At 48.4% G+C, this 15,952-nt stretch overlaps 2 protein-coding genes across 2 annotated transcripts in view; one reads left to right on the top strand and one right to left on the bottom strand.

The window, feature by feature from the left end:
• Window positions 1-3,538: 3,538 nt before the first annotated feature.
• Window positions 3,539-11,939, top strand: STARD5 (StAR related lipid transfer domain containing 5). Its single transcript, XM_052659450.1, has 6 exons — window positions 3,539-3,637; window positions 4,216-4,265; window positions 4,619-4,751; window positions 7,496-7,613; window positions 8,695-8,788; window positions 11,409-11,939. Exons 1-6 carry the CDS (start codon window positions 3,539-3,541, stop codon window positions 11,554-11,556), a joined length of 642 nt encoding a protein of 213 aa, XP_052515410.1. The 3' UTR covers window positions 11,557-11,939.
• A 1,765-nt stretch (window positions 11,940-13,704) lies between these two features.
• IL16 (interleukin 16) overlaps window positions 13,705-15,952 on the bottom strand; it is a 126,793-nt gene continuing 124,545 nt past the window's right edge. The window contains exon 19 of the mRNA XM_052659447.1: window positions 13,705-14,139. Coding sequence (XP_052515407.1) covers window positions 13,946-14,139 — 194 coding nt within the window. The 3' untranslated portion in view covers window positions 13,705-13,945. The remainder of the gene's footprint in view (window positions 14,140-15,952) is intronic.

The following is a 15,952-nucleotide window of genomic DNA, read 5'->3' as shown; positions in this document are numbered from 1 at the left end:
CAAAGATTAAAGTGTCCTACAGTGCTAGAAAAATTTTAAAGCCATGCTCCATTTCATAAGTATAAAAATCTCTTAAATATTTGCTGTCTAAAAGTCACTTTCTAGAGCAAAACTTACTTTCCCTCAGCTTCATTTTCACAGTGTTTTATCCCCAAACAAAATTCTAATAAGCTCCAGATGTGAGAGTTCAAAGCTGCGAGTTTAAGAATTATTCTACATTGAAGTTTTTAATGATGCTTTTTAAATTTAAGAAAACCGACATGTCAGTAATTAATATACTAAGCAGTAGATGATGCTATAAAGTGAAAAAATGTCTTTTGGCATTACCCCCTCCTGTTAACAGTTTATTCTATGCCTTTTTAGAAGTGAATATTCCAAACTAAAGTACATATATCAACATATATAACATATACTTAAACATGGAAATATAAGTATATACAAACACTACTTGAGTTATTTCTCTTTCTCACTCAAGATATATATACATGATCTATGACATATATATTATATACATTTACTTACTGTATGCCATGCACCATTCTCGTTGCTTTTTATTTATTAAATTCTTTAACCCATATGTCAACCCAATGAGTTAGTATTACTATTGTTTTTGTTTTCCAAATGAGGATGAAAAATTCTGGAATGGTCAGTTATGTACTGAAGTCACAGCTAATAAATGGAGACACTGGGATTTGAACCAGGGCACTCTGATTTGAGCCCTGACTCTTATCTGTGGTGCTGTTGTCCTTCAACTTATATATATATATATGACATTTTTCCTGTTACTACACATATAAACATTTGTTCTGTGTCAGGAAGATCCCCTGGAGGAAGAAATGGCAACCCACTCCAGTATTTTTACCTGGGAAATTCTGTGGACAGAGGAGCCTGGCAGGCTACAGGTCCATGAGATCGCAGAGTCAGACATGATTGAGCGACTAAGCATGTACCCATGGGGTAGTTGGTGGGGATAAGAATTTAAATAATTTTAAGTTATTTTAGAGTTAAGGTTGAAATACCATTTTATTTCCTTCCTAGAGAGTAAATTGCTCTTGATTAAAATAGTCAACTCATATTCACTCATATTTCTAGTTGCCTAGGCTCTTTTGTGGAGAAGGCAATGGCAACCCATTCCAGTACTCTTGCCTGGAAAGTGCCATGGATGGAGGAGCCTGGTGGGCTGCAGTCCATGGGGTCACTAAGAGTCGAACACGACTGAGCGACTTCCCTTTCATTTTTTACTTTCATGCGTTGGAGAAGGAAATGGCAACCCACTCCAGTGTTCTTGCCTGGAGAATCCCAGGGACAGTGGAGCCTGCTGGGCTGCCATCTATGGGGTCACACAGAGTCGGACACGACTTAAGTGACTTAGCAGCAGCAGCAGCAGGCTCTTTTGAGCATTTCTTGTCTGTTCCAGCCCCACCTTTGTTCATCTGGGCCATATTATATGAATGGCTACATAATAATCCAATAAATGGATATCCTGTAACTTTGTTTAATCTACTGACAAATAATAGGTGGTTTCTAGTGGTAAAATCAACTTTATACACCTGTGTGCAGGAGTTGCTGGGTAAAAAACAAGTAAATTAAAATTTTAATATAGTGTTCTATTCCCAGAAGGTTAAAAAAATTGACACTCACCCACAACTGTTTTTCCATATGCTCACCAACATAGGGAATTAACAAACCTCTTCAGAGTTGTCTCTCAGATAGGTATAAAAAGTGCCCCTTGTTTTAATTTGTAACTCCCTAACAGTGAGGGTGGTTCTGCATCTTCTCATATCTTTCTAAGCCATGCTTGTTTTTCTGTAGTGTCTGTTCATATCTGATGCATCCTCTTTGTCTGTTGGGTTATTTGAAAAATGATTTAGTGCCAAGAAATCAGCCTATTTTAACTAAAAGGAAGTTTTCTTAATGTACAAGAATCCCAGGGACAGCAGAGCCTGGTGGGCTGCCGTCTATGGCATCGCACAGAGTCGGACACGACTGAAGCAACTTAGCAGCAGCAGCAGCAGTCATTTTCTTTACACCATTTTTTAAAAAAAAACTTGAGGTGAAACAATATGCACCCAAAACAGAAAATAAAAACTGATCTCAGTATTGATCTTTTCAAATATTTAGTTGGTTATAGCTCTGAAAAGGGGGTCCCGGGGGTGGCTCAGTGGCTTCCCTCGTAGCTCAGTCAGTAAAGAGTCTGCCTGCAATGCAGGAGACCCAGGCTCCATTCCTGGGTCAGGAAGATCCCCTTGAGAACGAAATGGCAACACACTCCAGTATTTTTGCCTGGAGAATCCCATAGACGGAGGGGCCTGGCAGGCAGTCTATGGGATTTGATAGTCTATGGGGTTGCAAGAGTGGGACACAACTAAAGCACACGCAGCAGCAGCAGCAGCAGCAGCTGCACTCGGGTTCCATCCCTGGGTGGGGAAGATTCCCTGGAGAAGGGAATGGCAACCCACTCCAGTGTTCTTGCCTGGGAAATCCGATGGACAGAGGAGCCTGGCAGGCCACAGATCATAGGGTCGCAGAAGGGTTGGACACGACTTAGCGATTAAACGACAACAACCGCGCTGTGAAGGAGGAACGGAGCTGAGGGGATGTGATCCCACTCACCCCTTCAAGGTGGATGCCACCAGAGGCCCAGAACTCTGCGATCTCTTAGCTGAGCCCAGCTCTGTCCCAGATGCCAGCGCATCCCAGTGTCTCCCAGACATCCCTTAGAGGTCTTTCAGGCACCTCCTACTGAATAAGACCAGAACTGAACGCACCATGTCTCCACTCAACCCTGTCTCTGGTCTCCCTCTCAGTTAAGCTACCAGCGGCTCAAGCCAGGAGGTGGGAGTCATGAGCTTTCTACTCCTCCAGTCTCCACCATCTATCACAGAGATCTCTATGTTCTAGCTTTCTAAACACTTTCCGAGGGTCCTCTTCTCTCCACCTGCACCACCACCCCCTGCTCCAGGCTACCCCCATCTCTCCCATGACCGCCGCAGCTTCCTAACTGCCCCCAACCCCACCCCCGTCTCTGCGCACACTGCCTCTCCCACCCCTACAACAGCCGCCCTAGAAAGGAATATCTGATGGAAATTTCACCATCATCTACCCTGCCAGAAAGCCTCTGCGCACTCAAGACAAAAGTCCACTATGCTTTCACAAGCCTACGACGTCGTCCAAGACCTATTCCCGCCCTCTTGGCTCTCTACCACTGGCTCTCCCAAGTTCCGGCGCCCCCAAGCCCCTCCCTGAGCTGGGACGGGCGAAAGGCGGATCCCGTCGGACCTTGCCGGGAGCGCCCTGGAGCAGCCCAGGCTGAGCGCGTAGTGTGCGCTGCCGGGCCGGTCCATCTCCGGCCCTGCTAATCTCAGAGTAGGGCGGGACCTATCAGACGGTCTAAACCAATCCTAGATTGGGGGCGGGGCTGGGGCGGGACTCTAGGCTCCACGCCAGGCCCTGGTTTTCCGGCTTCCCAAACCCAAGTGCCGGGCCGCAACCGCACATCCTGCCTGCGACCCCCAGGCCTCGCGCATCTTTGGGCGCAATGGACCCTGCGACGGCCGCGCAGGTGAGCGAGGCGGTGGCGGAGAAGATGCTCCAGTACCGGCGAGACAAGTCAGGCTGGAAGATTTGCCGGGAAGGCGTGAGTGAGGAACGGGGGCAGAAAGTGGGTCGTGGGGTCTTTGCTCCCTAGGGCTGGGGTCTCAGAAGCCCCTAGGCTTCTCCTCTCCCGAGAGTTTTTCTGCATTCTATCCCCTGGAGCTAGACTGAAGAGGAGATTCCACTGGGGATTGTTTCCTTAAAAAAAATATAGGGCCAGTTGTGCACACAGTGACCCCTAGGAGATGAGCCTGTGTCCCTTTCACTAAATGACTTAGCCAAGGTCACCTGCTGGCAAATGGTTAGGGTGGAGCGGGAAGCACCAAACAGACCTAAATTGTCCGAGGAAACAAGATGCATGGTGGTTTTTAAAGTGATTTGAAAATGTCCAGTGCTCTAAAGCTCTTCGAGTGGCCACATGAGATCCCTTTGTCCATCGCATCCTCCTGGAGGCAGCTTTGTTCGGGACTAGTCCCCACTCTGTCACGAATCAGTTGGGTCTCACCTTGGAGACTTGCATCTCTTGAGGCTCTTGACATTTCTTCCATAAAACGGGATCGGGCTCTATCTCCCCAAAGCCCTTCTAGCTCTAAAATTGTGCGATTCTGTGCCTTTTGACAGAACGGAGTTTCAGTTTCCTGGAGGCCATCTGTGGAGTTTCCAGGGAACCTGTAAGTGTGTGCCTTGCTCAGAGCTCCTCTGGGTGTCACACCTTTCCTGATGTTTCTGTGGGTTTGCTTCCTTTGAGACGGCAGTCCATCCTAGCACCTGGAATCAACTTGCCAGTCATCCTCCGGAAAAGCTTCTGCATCTAACTAAATCATTTCCTCAAGTTGTATTCTTGTGAAAGCTTAGTGTCCGTCTGTTTCTGCAGGCCCATGGGGAGGTGGGCCGGTAGATGTCAGCTCCTTCTCTGCAAGGCTGTCTTGAAGAGTGGCACACATGGCTTCTAGTCCTTCTGTGTAATCCCAGGATAGACAGGTTTGGTTGTTGCCTTGGGGTCACGTTGCTCTTTGTGCTACAGGTACAAAGGAGAAGGCATTGTGAACGGGACACCAGAGCAAGTGTGGGACTGCGTGAAGCCACTTGCTGGGACTTTACGAGCTCAGTGGGATGAGAATGTGAACAGTTTTGAAATTATTGAAAGCCTCACTGATGTAAGTCTTTCCAAGCACTATTAACCAGAGACAGTAGCTGACTCTGTCCCCTCTGTGAAGGGTCAGTGACACCTTTAGGCAAGGGGTTGTTGTTGTTTTGTTGCTAAGTCGTGTCCGACTCTTTGCAACTGTAGCCAGCCAGACTCCTCAGTCCATTGGATTTCCCAGGCAAGAATACTGGTGTGGGTTGCCATTTCCTTCTCAAGAAATTTTTCCCGACTCAGGGATCGAACCTGCCTCTCTTGCGTCTCCTGCTTTGGTAGGTGGATGCTTTACCATTGTGGCACCTGGAAAGCCCTTAGGCAAGGGGAGTGCCCAGCAAATAGGTTGCACACTGCTCAACACTTAAACCCAGCCTCAGCCCAGGTATAGGTATGTAACAGTGAGACCCAGAGAGGTAGAGCTGCCCTAAACAGAGCTGAGAGAACCCTGCAGTGGCTAATGAAGGTAGGAGTGCAGAGTGAATGTGAGCTCTGAGAATGGTGAAGCAGCCTGGATTGGACGCATCAGCTCTAGTTTGAAATATTGCCCCTTGATGAGACCGTGATAATGAGTCCTGGCCAAAGACTCAGGATCCTCTGCCAGCTGTGAGACTGTGCCGGGGGCAAATTCTGGATGCCAGTTTCTCTGCTGATAAAACATGTGGTATCTAGCCTAGTGCTGCCCAGTAGAACTTTCTGCTGTGATGAAAATATTTTACAACAGCGCTGTTCAATACAGTAGCCACTGGCCCCAACTGGCCGCAGACATTTGAAAGGTGTCTAGTTTGAAGAAATAGTTAATTTTATATAATTTTCATGATTCAGTGTAAATTTAAATAGCCATGTGGAACTTGTGGCTGCCATATTAGACAGCAGAGATCTAGTTGGTCCTGCCCTGGGATCCTCTGTAGTGTTAAGCATGTGTGTGTGTGCTAAGTTGCTTTGGTTGTGTCTCTTTACGACCCCATGAACTGTAGCCACCAGGCTTCTCTGTCCATGAAATTTCCCAGGCAAGAATACTGGAGTGGGTTGCCATTTCCTCTTCCGGGGGACCTTCCCAACCCAGGAGTCCAACCTGGGTCTCTTGCGTTGGCAGACTGAGCCACTTGGGAAGTCCCATAGTGTTAAGAATCCACCTCATTTTGATTATGGAAGTTACGGAGGAAAAAAAAAAGACATAGCCAAAAGAAATGAAAAAGTTGCCTTGAGGAAATGTTGCTGTCTTTTTTTTTTTAATGGTGCCTTGATTTTGACATCTGTGGACCTAGTACGCTCCTGGGTGCTTCTATAGCAGGTGTTATGAAACCTCAAGCCATAATACTTTACTACTTGATCGGCAGGAACCAAGTGTTCTTAACCTTCACCAAGAATTCACATTTCAGTTCATTATCACAGGAGTTTATGTCAGTGTTTCGTGAAGGGTGGGGCACAAGGTCTTTAACAGTCGAAGCTGAACTTCAGTCACCCCTAGTGAGGTCACTCCATTTCAAGCCTTCAATCTCTCTGATAACTCAAAGCGAAAGTCTCAGGGGCTGATGTGCCTTTGACACCTTGCAAATCTCCATTATGACAGACAGCTGGCCTCAGGCTCAGAATCAGAACCCACGAATTCCGCATGTGTGTCTGTGTGTGTGTGTAGCAGTTGTCTTTTGTTTACACCAAATGATACCTTCTTTTTCATTTCCAGCAGTTAAATAGCTTCCTTTTAAAATAAGTTTAAGTTTTAAAAAGTGAGCACATTTAGTTAACAAATATTAAGTGAATGGGCTTCCCTGATGACTTAGATGGAAAAGAATCTGCCTACAATACAGGAGACCTGGCTTCAATCCCTGGGTTGGGAAGATCCTCTGGAGAAGGGAAAGGCTACCCAGTCCAGTATTCTGGAGAATCCCATGGACAGAGGAGCCTGGCAGGCTACAGTCCATGGGGTAACAAAGAGTCAGACACAACTAAGTGATTAACACATGTTAAGTGAATAATGGGATAGGCTCTCCCTGGGACTGTCCCATCCTGGGGCCTGATCATGTGACCCTGAAGGGGCCGAGGTCCTGCTGGAGTAGGGGAACCATGGGATAACGCGTGGGCTTGAGGGGTCCTTGACTTGTAAAGTGGGGGAATGAACTTGGAATATTCTGAGACTGGGTGAAGTTCTAGGGGTGCTCCCTGCCAGGGTCAAATGGGTAAATGAAACCAGTTTCTCAGTTGTGAGGGACCACTGAGAGCATTGTCCATAGACTCAGTGGACATGAGTTTGAACAAACTCCGGGAGATAGTGAAGGACAGGGAAGCCTGGCGTGTGGCAGTCCATGGGGTCTCAGAGTCGGACAAGACTTGGTGACTGAACAACGGAGAACTTTGTCCAGACAGACTCTTATTATGTGCTCCATCAGTGACAACTCTCATGGTCCTTTTAAAAATTATTTTAAAAATATTTATTTGGTTTTATTTTTGCCTGAGTTAAGTCTTAGTTGCCACAGGCCAGCTCTTTGTTGCATCGTTTGTGCTGCCCGTGTTGCCCAGGTCACAACCCAAGATGTTGCAAGCTGGGTAGGTTCTCGTGACCCCTGGCACCTCCATCCGGGGAAGTTCATTCCAGACCCTCTAGGTCACAATGCCACCTTGCTGTCAGTGCTAATCCCATCTTCCAGAGCCTGGTTTATTGGGACCAGATGTGGGTGGGGGTGGGTGAGCTCCGAGTGGAGTCAAGGCAGGGAGCAGATGCCAGGCCATCAGATGCAGCTGGACGCCTCTTTCCTCTGACAGACCCTGCTCTTCAGCAGAACCACTACCCCCTCGGCCGTCATGAAGCTTATTTCCCCCAGAGACTTCGTGGACCTGGTGCTGGTCAGGACGTACGAGGACGGCACTATCAGTTCCAATGGTGAGTGATGGTGGCCCTGCTTCAAGGTGTTAGTGGGCTGCTGGTCTCTGTCCCCCACACCCACCCAGTTGTTCAAAGAAAGCCCACCAGCTAGAAATCCCTGAGGCATGCACAGCCTGGGGTGTGTTCCCTTCCCCTTGTCAGGTTTGGGGGGATTCTGTGCCAGGGAGGTCTGAGATGAGAGCATCCACACATGTCATTTTACTTTGAAGACACAGATTCCATCAGCACCCTATTTTCATTCTTGCTGAGGTGCATAGTTCATACCCCAGACACGTGGGCTGTGATTTAGCTCAAGGGAACCCCAGGGTGTGGTGATCCCCTGCACCCATGGAGCACCTTCCCAAGAGGGCTGTGGCGCTGTCGGCTCCCCCACTTCCAGTCAGGAGCAGAGTTCCTGCCTCTGCACTTTTTACGGTTCCTCCTGCAGAAAGCGCCAGTCTGGCTACTCTCCTGAATATCCCATGTAGGGGCAGGTGGTGGCACGTCCACACCTCTGTTGGCTGGGATTTGAGAGGGAGACCTTCTTCCTTCTACCCTTAAGCCTGACATCTGAAATGTTCTTTAAAAAAAAATTGCATTTATTTGGCTGTGCTAGGTCTTAGTTATGGCATTTGGAATCTAGTTCCCTGCATGTGTGTATGCTCAGTAATGTCCAACTGTTCGTGACCCCCTGAACTGTAGCCTGCCAGGCTCCTCTGTCCATGGGATTCTCCAGGCAAGAACACTGGAGAGGGTTGCCATGCCCTTCTCCATGGGATCTTCCCGACCCAGGGATTGAACCCACCTCTCCTGCATTGGCCCATTTTCCACTGGGCCACCAGAGAAGACCCTGAATTATTCTTTCCTCTAATACTCTGGCAGGTTGCAGAGGGTGTGTGTGCATGTGCGAGTGCAGAAGTTGTGTGAGCACACATACGTGTGAACATGTGCATGTGAGGGACAGTGGGGTGGCAGTAGGGAGCGCTCAGGCTCCAGGTGACTGGTCTGCATATACTCTGGGTGCCTGGTAAGGCCCTTCAGCCACTGTGGCCCGATTGCCGGAAGTTGCAGCTCCCTGACCCTTTACTCTCTCTTCCAGCTGCCAATGTGGAGCATCCATCTTGTCCCCCGAATCCAGGTTACGTGAGAGGATTTAACTATCCCTGTGGTTGTTTCTGTGAACCTCTGCCAGGGTAAGACAACCTCCTAGAATGAATGACGTGCCCAGACCTCACTGGCTTCACTGAAGATCTCCTGTTGTTGTTGCTGAGTTGATCAATCGTGTCTGACTCTTTGCAACCCCGGGGACTGCAGCATGCCAGGCCGCTCTGTGCTTCACCATCTCCCTGAGTTTGTTCAAACTCTTGTCCGTTGAGTCGGTGATACCATCCAACCATCTCATCCTCTGCCTTCCCCTTCTCCTTTTGCCTTCAGTTTCAGCATCAAGTCTTTTCTAGTAAGTCAGCTCTTTGCATGAGGTGGCCAAAGTATTGGAGCCTCAGCTTCAGCATCAGTCCTTCCAGTGACTATTCAGGGTTGATTTCCTTTAGGATTGACTGGTTTGATCTCCTTTTCATCCAAGGCAGAGGATGTTCTACTCAATGGCAACATTAACGATGATTCCCAATAATTAAAATGCCTTACACCTCTGTAGACCTTGCTGTTACAGAGCCCCACATATACACATCAGTGATGTAACATGCCAAAGTTCTGTTGGCATGTGGGAAAGAATTGTGGTGGTGGTATTGTTCGGTCACTCAGTCGTGTCCAACTCTTTGCAACCCCATGGATTGCAGCACACCAGGCTTCCCTATCCTTCACCATCTTCCAGAGTTTGCTCAAACTCACGTCCACTGAGTTGGTCATGCTATCTAACCATCTCATCCTCTGCCGCCCACTTCTGCCTTCAGAATTGTGGGGAAGGGTCCTTATTTCTGATGTGGGGAACTCTCCGTCTAGTCATAGGCAAGCTGGGCAAGTGTCATGGTCCCATGTAGCAGATGAAGAAACTGAGGCTCAGGGAGGCTGGGGAGTCTGTGCAGGGTCACAGGCTGGCCATGTAGGGTCTGGGGCACCCAGTCTTCTTGGGGTTCTGAGAGCGCTCCACCAGCTGGTAGCAGCCAGAAGCTTAGCCATCAGTCCCCCTACTGGTGCTCATCTTGTGTCCCCTCAGCGAGGAATGAGGTTGAGATGCTCTGGCCTAACGGGTGATTCTGAGAGCACAGCGTGAGTCAGGCCCAGAACTGAGCCCAGAAATGGCCCTGTCCCCGTGTTCTCACAGGTCATGGCCAGGTTCTGGTTTTTGGTACTTTTGTTGCCATACCGAGCAGCATGCGGGATCTTAGTTATCGTATTTTTGGTCTAAGTTTCCATTGTTGCTGCTTAGTCACTCAGTTGTGTCCAGTTCTTTTGTGATCCCATGGACTGTAGCCCGCCATGCTTCTCTGTCCATGGGATTTCCCAGGCAAGAATACTGGAGTGGGTTGCCAGTTCCTTCTCCAGGACATCTTCCCGACCCAGGGATCAAACCCACATCTCCTGAATTGGCAGGTGGATTCTTTACCGCTGAGCTACCAGGGAAGCCCTCATTTACACTCTTCAGTATTATTCAGGGCATCAAAGTGTTTTGTTCATGTGGATTATATCCATCAATATTTACTATACTTGACATTAAACCTGGGACATTTTAAAGTAATGATACATTCATTAGAAGTGACTCATTGGAAAAGACCCTGATGCTGGGAAAGATGGAAGGCAAAAGGAGAAAGGGACAGTGGAGGGTGAAATGGTTAGATAGTATCACCAACTCAACATGAATTTCAGCAAACTCCAGGAGACAGTGAAGGACAGGGAAGCCTGGCATGCTGCAGTCCAAGGGGTTGCAAAAAGTCAGACATGATTTATCAGCTGAACAACAACAGCAATTACATGATAAATAAATATTGTTGTGAAAAATAACTATATTTTTCAAAAGAGAAAAATAGTGGAGAGTGGTCTTGTTTGACATTTGAGGAAATATTAATGTCAGGCTTAATAGAAGCTCACATCTGCTTCTACATTCAGTCTGTTGTGATACAAACATCAAAGAGCCTTTGGAAACTGCCCCCCGCCCAACAGCAGCAAAGCGGTTAACAACTCCATTCAAATAAAATGCTCAGTGACCTCCCTGGTGGTCCAATGGCTAAGACTCTGTACTTCTAATACAGGGGATGCAGGTTTGATCCCAGGCTGGGAAAGTAAGATCCCACATGCTGTGAGGCATGGCCTCCAAAAATTAAAAATAAATAAACAAAAATGCTTGGTCTCCACAAAACCCATGCCTTTGTTGTGCTGGCCATGGGAAAAATTTGTGAGAATAAAATACAGGCTGAGAAAATGGGAGTGAAAAGGCAAATCACATCTTAGTGCTGTGAGGAAAATAGCCTTGACCTTGAAAAGCCCTTGAAAAGGTGTCAGGAACCCCCAGGAGTTGCCAGACCTCTCGCAGAATCACTGCCCTCAATGATCGGAGGGCAGCATCATTTCTCTTTCTCCCAGGACCTGGCACTGGAGTAAGTTCTCTGGAAGACTTTCCCGAGTGAATCAGGCACAGGGAATGAATGACCTTGCTGTGATGGAAATGGGTGCACGTCCTCACTTGCTATCCATGTGGGGCCAGGGAAGCATGCTTGAGAGGACCCACTTCCATCCTGAAAAGAAGCAGGTCCAGAGGGGACCCCTGGGCAGTGAACCCAGCTAAATCCCTGGGTTTGGACCACTTCCTTGGGGTCCCTCAGTTCTAGATACCTAATAGCCCTGTTTTTGTTTTCACAGGGAGCCAAACAAAACCAGCCTGGTCACGTTCTTCCAGACTGACCTCAGTGGTTACCTCCCACAGGGCGTGGTGGACTCCTTCTTCCCCCGCAGCATGGCTGGGTTCTATGCCAACCTTGAGAAAGCAGTGAAGAAATTCTTTGGTTGACAGTCTGGCTGGTTGGCTGAGAACCGCAGTGGCTCGTGCAGAAGGGCAGTTGTTGGGACACCCCTGGAGAGCCCGGGAGCCCATGGGCTCCTTTGGAAGATACCAATGGAAAGTTTGTCTCCAGGGGCAGCCCTGGGTCCCCTGCTCCTCCATCTACTTGGGTGGGGCTGTTGTCATCCAAGCACACTTTCTCTGGCAGGTGCATAAGAGCCCCCGACCACCAGATGGGGCCCCTCCCTGGGCACCATGGAACACACTAGTGTCCAAAGCCTTCCTCTGCTGGTCACTCTCAGAGATCCCCCAAAACCTGGCTCAGCCCCTTTGTTGTATCTGACCTCTCAGTCCTGTACCACAGACCCCTGGATGTATGGTGCTGTGCCAGCCTTCCCCTTAAAGTCGTCAACTTGATGTTTAAAAAATGAGATGAGCCTTAAGGAAAAACACTTTCAGTATTCCTTTTGTTGTCTCTTTTATTCAAATCATTTTTCTTTCTTTTTCCCCTGCATGAGTTAAATTTCATGTGCCCCAGGGAAACCAGGCAGTTTGAATCTGGCCCTGGAAGCACTCTGGAATTGATTCTGGATGGAGCAAGCCTACAAGTGGGATTTGAGGAGAACCTTCCCTCCCTTGGGCATTTGTCTTTTCTTGTCTTTGGTTATGGAAGGTGGAGCAGGAGTCTTTTGGCCTCCAAGCCCTGGTAGGGCCATACTGCTGTTACCAAGTCCATGGAATTTCTCAGGCAAGAATACTGGAGTGGGTTGCCATTTCCTTCTCCAGGGGAGCTTCCCGACCCAGAGATCAAACCCATGTCTCTTGCATTGGCAGGCAGATTCTTTACTGCTGAGCCACCAGAGAAGCCCTGGTCAGGGGATACTAGGTGTTGCTAATCAATTTCCTTGCCCTGAGCTCAACAATCAGGCACTAAGTAATGACCAAACCAAATATCCCTTTGATTAGGCACACAGAGGTGGTTTCCCTACAATGTTCTGTCTGCATTTAAAAGCATCTTGGCCTGTTGTGCACGTGCTTGGTTGCTCAGTTATGTCCAACTCTTTGTGAACCCACGGACTGTAGCCTGCCAGGCTCCTCTGCCCATGGCATTCTCTAGGCAAGAATACTAGAGTGGGTTGCCATGCCCTCCTGCAGGGAGTCGAACTAGGAATCGAACCCAAGTCTCTTGTGTCTCCTGTATTGCAGGAAGATTCTTTACCTGCTGAACCACTGGGGAAGCCCCATCTTGGCCTACTGGTCTCTACCAAATCACAGAAGAAAGGACTCACTCTTTGTATCATTTACCAGCTGGACAAGTTTCTTACTGTCTTTGGGTCTCAGTGTTCTCATCTATATAACAGGATGATGTCATGCTCTGTAGACATTACTGTGATTACTGAAGACAGTGTCCACTTAACACCAACACGGTGCTTGGCACATGGGAGGTAAATGGCAGCCATGTATATTTCACCCTCTCAGACTCAGGCCGGTCTATTCTGTTGGCACACTGAGCACACATGGAGTTTCACATGTCTGTTTATTTGGTCCGTCACTGGGTACCACCCCGGCTAGGAGCACTTCTCCAACCTCAACCAAAAAGAGTTTTGCAAATGCGCCATGTGATAGACCATATTTTCCAAAAATAACCCAAGCTGCCTTTTCCCTCCCCTTAAACCTGAGCAGGTCTGGGCCAGCTCTGACTGATGGAGCATAAGAGAAGTGATGCTCTTCAACTTTGGAGATGAGGTCATATCAAGGATGAAGCTCCTACCTGGCTCTCACACTCTCGGTGTACACCCAGTCATATATTGTGAGGAAGTCTTGGCCATAGGGAGAGGCTACCTATGTGGCCACCAAGTGTCCAGGCCAATGGCTCCAGCTGAGTGCCTAGCCAGCAGCCAACCTCAGTGACCCGTGTGTGAGTGAGTGACCCTTCCTTCCAGTGGTTCTAGCCTCCAGCCTGTGAGTTGGTGCCAGCTGATGTCAAGTGGAGCAGGATGAAGGGAACCCCCTCCAAGCAGGCCAGCATTGCAGACTCATGAGAAAAACAAAGGTTGGGGTGGATCGTCACCCAGAGACGGGTTAGAAAACCTGCAGAGCAAGCCATGGATTTCATATCCAATCATATATCCATTTTTATTTACAGCACCACAGTATTATCATTAAGCTCTCTAGATGCAGTCTGTCGTTTGTATCAGCCACCCCACTGTGACTGTGCCCTAACTTCTGGGACCACCCTCTTACTGGGTGGGGTCCCAGAAGGTCCAGACCTGGGCAAGCAGCCACTGGGAAGCACACCTGTGCATTCCGCCATTGGGTGGGGTTAGCTGTGACCCTGAGAATTAGCAGTTCGGGGACCTGCATGTGGTAGGCTCTGGCGTCCGCACCGGTGCTGGGCCTAGGGATCTCCAGCAGCTGGGGTCCTCTTGGACTGCAGGCTTTTCCTCTTGAGGACGATCGTCACAGGTCCATCAGGCAACGCCTTGATGATGTTCCAGGCTTCAAACCGCGTGAGGCCCTGCATGGTGGTGCCGGCCAGGTGTAAGATTTCATCTCCGGGCTGGACTGTTTCACTCTGTTCTGAGGCCACCCCTGGGATGAGACAGGAGAGAGTGGGTGCCTTGGGTGACAAGGGAACAAGTAGTCACCACCTACCCTTGGTCTCTTGAGGAGCCAGGACAGCTCAGAAGGGAACTGGAGCCCATCCCCCTGGAGCTCAGTGGTCCATCTAAAGTGAGGCATCCCAGGACTTCCCTGGTGGTCCAGTGGTTAAGACTTCACCTTCCAGTGCAGGGGGCACAGGTTCAGTCCTTGGTAGGGAAATAAGATCCTGCATGTTGTGCAGTGTGGCCAATAAATAAATAAAACTAGACCAAGCATCTAAACAGACATTTCTCAAAAAAAAAAAAAAAACTAAAATATACTGGGCAGTTATATATCACAGGCTTTGTGTTAACACTCGGCATTTATGGCAAGAGTCCTAGGACTCCAGTAGCTCTGTTACTGTTCCCTTTTCATGTGGGAGGAAACCAAGGACTCAAGAAACTCACCTGAGCTTCGAAGCTGCTGCGTGGTCTAGGTTTGAACTAGATTTTGTGGCTCTAGAGTCCACGTCCCTTGGCAGCACATCACACTGCAGCTGATAGACTCATCCCCATGTAAGCAAATGGGACCAAGATGGTGAAGTGACTTGCCCAAGGTCGTGCTGCCATTTGTGGCAGAACTAACACTAGAATCCAACCAGGTCCAGTGACTTGGAGACCTATGCTCATCTCAAATCGACTTTCAAAAGTTAAAAATATTGGGAATTCCCTGGTGATCCAGTGGTTAAGACTTCAAGCTTCCACTGCAAGGCGTGTGGTTTCTATCCCTGATTGGTAATTAAGATTCTGCAAGGAAATAGCAACCCACTCCAGTGTCCTTACCTGGGAAATTCCATGGACAAAGGAACCTGGCAGGCTATAGTCCATGGGGTCGCAAGAGTCAGACACAGCTGAGCACACACACACATATGCTGTGCAGTGCAGTCAAAAATTAAAATAAAAAGTTAAAAATATCTTTCCCAGAACTGAGGACTTCCTGGGTGGTCCAGAGATTAAGAATTCACCTTCCAGTGCAGGGAATGAGGTTAGGGACCTAAGATCCCACAGGCCTCGGGGCAACTAAGCCCGTATGACACAACTAGAGAGAAGCCCATGTGCCATAACGGAGACCTGATGCAGCCATAAATAAATAAGGTGAAGGTTTGGTTAAGGATAAAAAAAGCAATTCTATATACATATATATATGTATATATATATATATATATATATATATATATATATATAGCTATTCTAGAGTTGGAGTAAACACAGAATTCTTTGGAAGCTCCCATGTGAGCCTCAGTCCTCCCCCTGTGGTTCAGCAGTTGTAGCAGACCTCCCAGAAACAAAACCAGTCTGCAATGGGGGCTCCCTGGGGCACAGGGACAGAGCTAGGAGGGCCTTTGAGTCTCAACACTAACAGCCCAAAGTCACACACCCACAGCTCTTCTTATAGATCAGGAGCCTCAGGCCCAGAAGACTAGTCACTTGGGCAGTTAGAAGCAGAGCTGGAGGGCTTCGCTGGTGGCTCAGTGGTAAAGAATCTACCTGTCAATGCAGGAGATATGGGTTCAATCCCTGATCCAGGAAGATCCCACATACTGTGGAGCAGCTAAGCCCATACACCACAACTACTGAGCCTGTGCTTTAGAGCTTGGGAGCCTCACATGCTGCTACTACTGAAGCCTTTGTGTTCTGGAGCCTGTGCTCTGCAACGAGACACCACTCTAATGAGAAGCCCGTGCACTCGCAACTAGAGAAAATCGGGCACATGCAATGAAGACCCAGAATAGCCAAAAATTTTAAAAAAAAGAAGCAGAACT

The sequence above is a fragment of the Budorcas taxicolor genome, chromosome 21, assembly GCF_023091745.1.
Source record: "Budorcas taxicolor isolate Tak-1 chromosome 21, Takin1.1, whole genome shotgun sequence".
NCBI lineage: Eukaryota > Metazoa > Chordata > Mammalia > Artiodactyla > Bovidae > Budorcas > Budorcas taxicolor.
Note: the sequence above shows the minus strand (reverse complement) of the source record. Positions and strands in the feature narration are given on the sequence as shown.

Excerpts from the sequence above, each read along its gene's own strand:
- STARD5 (XM_052659450.1), top strand. The coding sequence starts at position 3,539 with ATGGACCCTGCGACGGCCGCGCAGGTGAGCGAGGCGGTGGCGGAGAAG. Across the intron at positions 7,614-8,694 it reads CGGCACTATCAGTTCCAATG|CTGCCAATGTGGAGCATCCA; the intron begins GTGAGTGATGGT and ends TCTCTCTTCCAG. Across the intron at positions 8,789-11,408 it reads TTCTGTGAACCTCTGCCAGG|GGAGCCAAACAAAACCAGCC; the intron begins GTAAGACAACCT and ends TTGTTTTCACAG.